At 40.3% G+C, this 11,141-nt stretch overlaps 1 protein-coding gene across 1 annotated transcript; it reads left to right on the top strand.

The window, feature by feature from the left end:
• The first annotated feature begins 3,803 nt into the window (after positions 1-3,803).
• On the top strand, positions 3,804-9,850 carry irx4a (iroquois homeobox 4a). Its single transcript, XM_063879911.1, has 5 exons — positions 3,804-3,848; positions 4,706-4,957; positions 5,854-5,960; positions 7,499-7,809; positions 8,947-9,850. The coding sequence occupies exons 1-5, from the start codon at positions 3,804-3,806 to the stop codon at positions 9,654-9,656; spliced, it is 1,425 nt and encodes a 474-aa protein (XP_063735981.1). The 3' UTR covers positions 9,657-9,850.
• Positions 9,851-11,141: the final 1,291 nt, after the last annotated feature.

Below are 11,141 nucleotides of genomic sequence, written 5' to 3'. Positions count from 1 at the left end.
AACATATTCAGCTTTTTGAGTTTCATTGACACATGTTTACCTCCTTCTAGTGTCGCTTTAAACTCAGCTGGAATAAAATCTTGTAAAAAAAGGTTTTACCTTCCTCTCTACACCACTTTCTGTATTCCTCATACCCACAAACTCTCAAACACACACACACACACACACACACACACACACACACACACACACACACACACACACACACACACACACACACACACACACACACACACACACACACACACACACACACACAGGCGCAGTCAGGCACTCCCCTCCTTGTGGCTCATTAATCAAAGACAGATTATCAGGGAAGTGACACCTTCATGATTACAACGTTTCTTTGGAACTTTTTAATATGAGTTTAGTTGGAAAGAAGATGCAAATTTGCAGGCTTACCTCAAAGTGCAACGCAGTCATTATTCAGATTACAATAGTTTGCGGTTGATGGCATTAGGCAAACACTGGAACTTGTATACACAACTAAATAAGCATAATGATTATAGAACCTTCTGACAGATTTACGTAGATACAAAAGAAGATCTATGTCGTTGCATTTATGACCAAATGGTACAGTCATAAATGCTCCATTGGTTTGTCTAATTCAAGTGAAGTCGTTGATTTATGCTTCTCATCAATATGATGGATGCTCCTCCACTAGATCACTGCTGAATACTATCTGTTCTAATCCAACAAGAAAAATAATCTTAAATTGCCTATTAATCTAGATAACTAATAACTGATAAAAGCTAACTGACTATCTTTTTTTAATTTCATATCAAAGTAAAATAAAATAAAATGCAATCAGGTCATAAACAGAGCCCCTTTGTCCTGAACTGGAAAAGCATTTCATTCCCTCACTTGCTCCACTTTAAACGCAGAGCGTCTCTGCTTCCCCACATCTGCCCGAGAAAAAAAAGAAGCCTCTCTTTTAATGTTTAAACGCTAAACAAGCATGAACTCCTGCCGTCGCCTTCATTTTCTGTCTAAAAGCAAATACTAGTGCGCCTAAATATTTAATTATAGGAGCCTGATAACACTGGGTAACGCAGTGGATAATGAAAAGATATACAGCGAAGAGGGGGGTGTGGGCAGTATAGTTTTTGGAATGTGTCTGTCAGATTGCTCTACTGTCTCAAGCCTGATTCTATTTATATAAGGGTGGAGGCCCATGCAAAGGGCCTTCAAGAAATCTGAGACGCCCTGATTATAGAATATATGGTATATTTGATGAAAAACCCCACATATATGTGCTCGTGTCAGGTGTGCAGCCACCATCCCCAAAATCAATGTGTCAACACTTTCCTTTGCGTCCACTGGAGGTGATGTTAAAGATAAATTGGGTCCTGCCCTGCCTTTAATGCACTGCGTGTCACATTAACCCCAATGAATTTAAAAAAGAAAAAGTCTAAATTAATAAGACAAAATGGAGCTGTGTGTGTGTTGTGTGTGTGTGTGTGTGTGTGTGTGTGTGTGTGTGTGTGTGTGTGTGTGTGTGTGTGTGTGTGTGTGTGTGTGTGTGTGTGTGTGTGTGTGTGTGTGTGCGCATGTGTGTGTGTCCATGGTGTGCTTCAGACTGGTTGTTAATGTTAAGGTGGCATTAGAGTTAATGCAAATTAAAAAGCGCTGGCTGATCCCTTTTGACCCCCCGTTTAAAGTGTTAATGCAGCCATTTGCTTGAAGGTACTAACCTCCTATAATTCAATTTGTTAAAATGAATGAGCGAACAGACATATTATAGCTACAGTCCACTCTCCCACACCACCCTTACCAAAATAAAACAGATCAAAATGAGCCACGACAAAAGTTACTTAACCGAAGCACAAGCTTCTCCATCTCTATAGCTGTTTGTTACGTCTTTCATCTGTAAATGAAAGCTAGCAATTATTGAAAGGAGCCGGTATCATATTATTATGTTGGCCCCGGTCCCCTAGATAGTCATCAATCACTCTCAATCGACCTGTCACCGGCAGGCAGAGATCCAGCTGGAGAGGAGAGGAAAAAGAAGGAGGAGGAGAAGGAGGGGAGGAGAGAAGGGGGGAGGAGGAGTACATCATCATTAATTTGAGGAGTGACCCCCGGGGCTATCCACATGTCTCAACCCGGGATTCTCCAAGCAAGGCACCGGCGCTGTGTAGGGAGAGTTTGGGGCTTTTGGTTGATTTGGTTAACTGCAGTTTCACCTGATTTCACCTGACCAAAAACACACGCAAAGAAAGAGAGAAAGGGAGGGAGGGATTTATGATTATAGATAGGTAAATAGATAGATGGATGGATGGATGGATGGATTGATGGATGGATGGATGGATGGATGGATGAATGGATGGATGGATGGATGGATGGAAGGATGGATGGATGGAAGGATGGATGGATGGATGGATGGATGGATGGATGGATGGATGGATGGATGGATGGATGGATGGATGGATGGATGGATGGATGGATGGATGGATGGATGGATGGATGGATGGATGGATGGATGGATGGATGGATGGATGGATGGAGGATGGATGGATGGATGGATGGATGGAGGGACAGACGGACGGACGGACGGACGGACGGACGGACGGACGGACGGACGGACGGACGGACGGACGGACGGACGGACGGACGGATGGATGGACCGACAGACAGACAGACAGACAGACAGACAGACAGACGGACAGACAGACGGACAGACACACAGACAGACACACAGACAGACACACAAGGTTTTACATTTCATAACTGTTAATTATTAGATTAGATTAGATTAGAAGCATTTATTGTCATTATACATGTACAATGAAAAGGAAAAAAAAGCTACTCCTTTTTAATTTCTATGAACGTGTGTCTACATGATGTAAGGAAGTTTATTCAACAAAATTCTGCACTTTCGGAAGGCATAAAGGTAATTAAACTCCTCTGGGGACTCATCACTACTGGTGAAATGTTAGTATAATAAATATATATATATATTTTGAATTCACTTCTAATGACTAAAATACAATAATGAGTATTGTAAATGCTTTAAATATGTTGCTAAATCTGTTGGCGGGCTGTGATGTCTTTCTCTTCCCAGTATACAAATATTCTTTACTAATTAATTTAAAATCAATTAGTTCCCAATGTGATTAGCATCTGTGGGGAGGAATGATAAGAATGTGCTTAATTAGGCTTAATGCATTTAAACTGATACATACGTTTGCATAATTCAAGACACTGATTGGTTTAATGGATTGATTGGGACAATAATTAATCTTCAGGACAAGTTTTTTTTTTCTTTTTTCTTTTTAAAGTAGTCCCCCCTCTGTTCCCTCTCAAAGTTTGTTTTACTTGAATTGTTCTCCTCTGTTTTCCCGTCTTCCCCAGAAAGAAATGCATATTAAAGTTACAGTCTGGTCATTTTTAGAGTGGGAAACTTCTGACGTCAGAGTCACTGCCGTTTAAAACAACCTGCCTCTGCTGCTGACGTCTTTTATACTACTTTTTTATACGGCAAAAATATGTATCTGACAGGAAAGTCATTATTCTAGGCAAAGGAAACCGGCATTATCTTAAGTAATTTATTTATTTATAATAGACTTTTAAAAAGAAAAGGGGGAGCTAGAATATATTTATTTTTTTATGTTTTGCTGTTGAAAGGCGTTTGAGTGGGGGCATTTTCCACAAATTAAACATGCTACTCTGCTTCGCCCTATAAGCATCCTAGGAGCCTGTGCTTACCAATCAATTGGTACAGTCAAACAGAGCTGCAGCCTGCGTTCGAGTGGAGACCTTCAGTCTCGCTTTATTTCTGGATATTGGGGGACCTCTCTACCATGTCATATCCACAATTTGGATATCCCTATTCGTCTGCTCCACAAGTAAGTCCATATTTCTACCTTTGTTCAGTGAATTCTATGTTTCTGTTTTGATATTGCTGCAATTGATTATCTCATCGATTTGAGTGTGATCCTTTTACGCATTTTGGCCAAGAATCAGAGAAGCTGTCACAGCTCTTTCGCGTATCGGAAAGGTATTAGGTTTCAGCCAGTGATACCTGTGTTCCTAGCAATACAAAGAAAAAAAAGGGTAAGAAGAGGGAAATCAGAAACCAGCGAGACCCCCGACCTCCCGTTCACTGATTTCTGCAAGATAATAGCCGCTCTGTAATGTCAACCATATGTTTATCTGCGCGGAACACACATGGCAACTTGTTCAGCATTCGCTGTGTGTTTTGTGATATTACCCAGCTGCTGTTTTGGTTTTGGCTCTGAGCCATAAAAAAATCATTTGGGTATTAGTTGGGGTATTACTGGACGTTGTTGGGAAAACATATCGTTTATGTTTGCAAGGCATGTGTTGCATTTGGATCAAAGCTAACAGACGGCTCGTTTTGGACACGTTGTAGGCGCACATGTACACAATAACACAACCCGTATTTCATTAGTATAAGTCATTTGATGTTGTATTTTAGTTTTCAAAGACTAATTCAAGTATAGATATATAAGTGTACTTCAAAAGCAAAAGTTCACTTGAGTCAGAACAGTAATGTATTATTTTAAATCTGCTAGAATCATGATCAATTCGGTTACGATTTTTTATTTCACTATAACAAATAACTAAAAGTTATGAACTCACTTTGAAACGTGCTCAGTGTAATACATCACAATGTGATTTCAATAAATTATCAAATAAAGCATGTTAAATAACTTAATTAAACGATCTATCTTCCACCCAGTTCCTGATGACAACCAACTCTCTGACCACTTGCTGCGAGTCCACCGGCAGATCCATAGCCGATTCCGGAGTTGCGGCGTCCGGGCAGACACCAGTCTACTGTCCCGTGTACGAGAGCCGGCTGCTGGCCACTGCGAGGCATGAGCTCAGCTCGGCCGCGGCGTTGGGCGTGTACGGGAGCCCGTACACCGGCAGTCAAGGCTATGGGAATTACGTTACATACGGCACGGATGCCTCGGCTTTCTACTCGCTGGTAAGCCTTTCATCTGATCCCTCTTGGCATTGATTAATGGAGCCGCAGGGCGCTGAGAGTTAAGCCAGGCACCTCTCCTATGTTATAATGCGTTACACTTCTTGCTGTTCTTGATGTATCCACATATTATCATTCAACACAACTTTTTTGTAATTGAAAAATGCTTTCCAGCAAGGCGAGAGTCCCACTTTCTGAGTTTCAGTTTCTTTGAGACAAGTCTTTTTTTTTTATGAACCAAGGCATACACAGTCGTTTACATTAAGAAAATATGATGTTCTATTGGAAACAAGTTTATTTTTACCAGGATAACGTTGCATATCCAGGATTATTTATTTTCTAAATATCCCAAAAAATGTAATAAAAAATAATTCTCAACAGATCCCAACAGAAAAACATGGGCCTTCAAAGTTCAAAAATGTTGTTGTCCCAGATGTTTTAGTGTTGTAATGCTCACTTAGAATATAGGGAGAGTATTCATAATACTTTTCTTATTGATAATAATTTAGCTAGATAATAATTCAACTTGTTTTGCTGGAAACCCTCATAGTTGATTTACTGGGACACCTGGACTAAACAAGATAATAAACCTCGTGCATCCGATACATGTGTTCTTAAGATGAATAAAAGGAAATATAAAATGTTTTGAAAGTCGTAGTTTAAAGAGATGAATGTGTATTTTTAAGTTGTCTTATTTTGCAAGAAGATATTTCAAAATTCTGATTTACTTCACAATCTGCCATCCAATAGCTCTAAAGAATCACATAAAAAAGCAGATTTTGTTGATATAGCCAATATGAATGTCTTTTTTTCAGCACTACGCAAGTTACATTAATGTACCGAAGTTGATTTCCTATGTCTATGATCTTGAAAACTCTTCTCTTTGTATATGATTGCAGGGAGCATTCGATACTAAAGAGGCCACAGCGTCTGCACATTCGGGAATAGCCCAGGCAACAGCCTACTACCCTTATGATCCTACCTTGGGACAGTATCAGTATGACAGGTATGTTGTTTCTGTTGATTTGTCTTCTGTACACTATGAACGTTGATTGTCAATGCAAACATCAGACCCCTTTGAATAAACTGCATGTGTAATTAAATCCATCGTAAATTAGAGGTAAAACTCATCTTGAGCTGTGCACTTCACGTCCACTGTAAATCTGTAAATCCACTGTATGTCAACGGTTTTAAGCGGCTAAAACTGGATGCTATCAAAAGTAAAGTAACTCCTAAAATATTGTGCACTAGTCTAGGGTTAGTTTACTCAGCGTTAAATCAATTATTCCCGAGAGGTCAGGGCCATTTTCATCACATCCAGCAACACTGGGTCATCACCTTCATCTCATGACACATTTCTTTCCAGCCCTTTCAGAAAAGAGACACAAGCCCTCTTCAGTGTTGTGAAGAGCAGGCCTGCCATATTGAAAGGTCTTTCCAATAATGACATGACATCCAGATCAAGTCTGTGATGTTCTTGAAATTTAGAGCATCCATGATAACTATACCTGTGAGCAACACTCTTTTTGAATCAACATCTGTGAAGACACCAGCTCTAACCCATGCATGAGATTTCTAACACTTTTTATGGCATTGTTTTAATTGATCAGTACATTGTCATATTGATTTGTTTTGCGAGTTCACATCCCTTACCTTACCTAAACCTTGATCCAACTACTTTAACCAATCACTCTAAATTCAGTTTGAAGGGCAAATATGTGTCAGCAGGAATGCTAATAAATGCACAGCAAGCAAAAGAAAAAGAAAAACAAGCAGGCCTACAGCATTACCACTCTGTCTGTGCCCGCCTTTTACCTGAGGGCTCATCATTACACTCAATAAAGCAATTTTACAGTCTATTTTATCCGCGAGGAAACAGCGCAGGGGTATAGAAAGGTGCAGCGCTCCTCTCCTCTTGATTCCCTTAGCAGTGCTTGACCTGCACTAAGCTGTACGGAGCTATAAAGGCATCATAAAACCCTCCCCTGAGATGACTTTTACAGCTCACTGCTGACTGAAAATCAACACTGTGCATTTTAAATGGAGCTCTATGGTTGATATTTGTGAGTATTGCAACGTAGCCTACGTCACATTAAAAGAATGGTTTTAATAGATAGGGTTATTGGGGAATATATATATATGCATTAAGTCCAGACATTTTACTTGGTAGGATAATACACATATCTCTATAATGATCGAACACTTTGAATACCAGAGTGGGTGCTATATTACATTTTAAAGATGGGTGGTTTACTCATAAACCTGTTCCTCCCCTTTCTTTTCTAAATGATGTGTTTTAAGTAACATGAGATCTACTTTCAGTGTTCAGACCATAAGGGGCACATACTGTAGATAATCAGTGGGATTCTCAGGCATATAAAGCATTCTATGCATCATTTCAACATTCCAAAAAGCAGATGGCTCTGTCACAGTGTTCAGAAAAGAAACTGCCAGGGCAACATATTAGAAATTGTAATGCAACAAGCATCACATATTGTATTTTTACTGTCATTACCATCATGGTCGTGTTCTTTTCATTAACAGATATGGTTCCATGGATGGGGGAACAAGGCGGAAGAATGCCACACGTGAGACCACCAGCACCCTGAAGGCCTGGCTGCAGGAGCACAGGAAGAACCCATACCCAACTAAAGGGGAGAAGATTATGCTTGCCATCATCACCAAGATGACCCTGACGCAGGTCTCCACATGGTTCGCGAACGCAAGGAGGAGGCTGAAGAAGGAGAACAAGATGACATGGCCGCCCAGAAACAAGGGCTCAGAGGAGAAGAGATATGACGAGGAGGATGATGGGTCTCAGGAGGAGCAGATAAAAAGCGAGAACAATGAGGATGGTTAGTGTCACAATATATTATTACTATGCTGAAATAAAGAAAGAACTATCAGGTTGTATGTCAAATTATTTGGCAGTATATAACAGGGGTCTCAAAACTGTTATGACAAAACCTTGTATTCATGACAACTTGTCGTAAAAGTGCATTGCTATTTAGTCATTGTTATTAGCCTCATAAAGTGGAAGTTTTCTTTTTTGGAAAACGTTCAAATGAAGTATCAAATCTTTTTAGCTATATCTTGAAAGGAGAGCTTATGGCCAGTTCAATGTTTCTTATTTTATTTAACTTGGGTGGATCATGATGAATGAATAATAATCACAAAAGAGCAGTAATTGTGATGACACTGTTGTGTCGAGGGTGCCGTTAGCATACGCCTTAAAAACTTTTTTTTTTAAATGTACTTGATTTTCTTTTGTTTTTCATCCACCACATTGTGAACCAGGGTGATTGTACACTGACATTGTTTTATTTAATTAAAATAGGACATTATGGAATCTACGTACCAGTGTGAGGCAAAACTATCACTCTTACATTTTATTTATTATTTGTGCGGTATCTTCTAATATATAATTGTCCGAAGAATAATATTTTTCAGTTCCGGTATAATGGTTAAAAACTGTATCAAACTGATGATAAGACACAAAGGACAATGAGGCCTTAACATTTGTTTAGTTGTATACTTTGTATTCTTGCTGAAAGCAAAGCATTTATTTGTTATTTATACAATTAAACATTTTTATCAATTGTATGTGCATTGCCTGCAGAAAAACTGTGTAACAAACTTCAAAACTAGAGATTGCACAAAAGGATAAGGAGGAAGGACAAATTACTGAATATAAGTTTAAGCATCTTTTGAATAGATTAGTTGTGTGTTTTCAACTCATTCTGAGAATATTTGTTAAAGGACTAAATTATTATACTTAATGAGAAAATAGAACATGTTCTGGTTACAGTGGATTCATGATGAAACGTTTCATGTTTTAACAGGCTGTAGACATTTGTGTTATGTTTTTGTTTTATTTTACAAGAGTGATTGAAGTTCAATACTTGATTGCTCGTTCAGGATGGCATTATCAGGTCTGACTCCACATCTTCTCTGACATGTCTGCCGTCTCTTTTCTGTGCTTGTTCTCCCAGAGACCAGAAGTCGGCCTGATAAGGATCTCCAGTTGAGCGACTTGGACGACTTCGACACGCTAGAGTCTGAGAACTCGGAGTGTGAGCTGAAGCACCGATACCACATGAACACACACATGTCAACGACGGGCGACTGCCCCGCCGAACACCTCATCAAGGACTCGTCTCTGAAAATCTCCATCCCTGTTTCTCTGGGAGGGGAGCAGGACTTGAGCAAAAGTTGTCTCAAAACGAACCCGGAGGACTTCCAGGTGGACAACAGACAGCAGGCAAAGGCGTGTTATAACCAACAGCAGCAGCAGGGGCATCAGATATTAGACGGCAAGCCTCGCATCTGGTCTTTGGCCCAAACGGCGACGTCCCTGAACCAGACTGAGTACCCGTCCTGTATGCTGAGGTGCCAGGCGCCGCCCTCCTCTCTCAGCCCGTCCCCCGCAGCTACCTCACCCGTGACCGGCCTGGACAACAGGCAGGACTCGCCGGTCACTACCCTGAGAAACTGGGTGGACGGGGTTTTCCACGACCCCTTGTTCAGGCACAGCACTTTGAGCCAGGCCCTGACCAACACCACCGTCTCTTGGAGCGCCAACACCAAAGGCGCTATCCTGGAGGCTGAGAGAAGCTCTTCCGGCTTGCAGCAGCACCAAGACTCCCCCAAAGACAGTGCCATGAGTTTCCCAAAAACTATCAACAAACTGTTCTGCTCCTAACAAAACCAAATGACCCTTTTATTGTAAACAACAGGAGAGACTCTTTATGTCTGACTCAAAGTCGGATGAAAAAGCCTATTTCGTCTCCATGGTTTCCTCTTTATGTTTTATTCGTTTTTTAAAAAACATTTTTTAAGGTAGCTGTATACTGTTACATCGGCGTTACACAAGTGAAATACCCGAATCAGTGTGGCTTATTTGATTCAACGCACGCACAGTACTACTTATTGAAATGTATAACTAAAAGTTTACATCTTTGGGAAAAAATAGGCCTAATGTTTACATGATTCTTTTCCTCATTGATTTTTCTTTACTATGCGCATGCAAATGTAATTGAATATTATTTAGGTCTCAACAGTTGAGTATCACTATTAAAAGAAGAAAAAAAAGTATCACAAATGCACAGCTCTCTTATGAGGTGGATGAGAGCGTCTCAACTTTGTTCACTGAAAATAAAAGCAGTCCGTTTCTGATGTTGGGTTGAGTCGCTGTCTATGATGCTGAAATCCAATCAGATATTTTGTTTTCATTTAAAACTCCGTACACAACTTTGCAACTACAACAGGCCAACTACAACTTTACAACAAACAGATCCCCAGCATGTGTTATTTATCAGAAGAAGAAAAAAAAAAACACTCTAATTTAGTGACAGGGAGAAAATGAGGCAGCTCAACCCTCAAGACAGAACAATATCAGTATCTAAGATCTGCCTCATTAATTCAATCTAAACAGGCTGTAATTGGGATGTTCGCAGTCATATTTCATGTCAGGCTATTGATTTCCCCCTCTCTGCTCTCAGATAATACTATCGAAACATCTCAACACCGTCCATGATGCAGCTGTCAAAAGGGTAAGTTATTCGCCATACGTCCATTAACGGGTTCAAAACCGAGGCCCTGCGAAATAATTTGAAGTGAAGAGTTTTCGTTTTGACACTAACCCCTCAATTTCCTCGAGACTGGGCCCTGCAGAAAAGAAGAAAAAAAAGCCTGGATGCTGATTCCTCCATCTGAAAAGTGAAAGGGCTTTACGAGGGGGAGGCACTTACGTCTTCTAAAAGTGAAAAGGGCAAAGGAACTCGAATTAGTTGTTGTAGATAAAAGGGCAAAAAGAAAGGAGTCAAGGGTACTTGACAGTAATGGCGAAAGTGGAGCTCTCGGGGGACTCCGTCTGTCCTGCGAGAGAGGGGGAAAGGGGAAGAAGGGAAGGGGGGTTCAGTGATGAATTTTAATGGGAAAAAGCCCCCCCATCTCATGGAAGAAAGTGCAGTAGTGGACAATAGGGATTTTCTATAAATCGGACTCAGGATATATGTTTTTATTTGCCTTCTTCCCTCGTAAAACGTTGCCTTCAGCACTTCTAGAGGAAGGGACAAGACCGCAAACAAACACAAATGTTGTCAGGGAATAAATATCTGACAGGTGATGCGGTGTAATAAAAATACTTTTCTTCTCAGTTTCTATAGTGTAGGGATAGTTATTAACC

This window comes from Eleginops maclovinus, chromosome 3 (assembly GCF_036324505.1).
Source record: "Eleginops maclovinus isolate JMC-PN-2008 ecotype Puerto Natales chromosome 3, JC_Emac_rtc_rv5, whole genome shotgun sequence".
Taxonomy (NCBI): Eukaryota; Metazoa; Chordata; class Actinopteri; order Perciformes; family Eleginopidae; genus Eleginops; species Eleginops maclovinus.
This window is presented reverse-complemented; position numbering and strand designations above follow the sequence as displayed.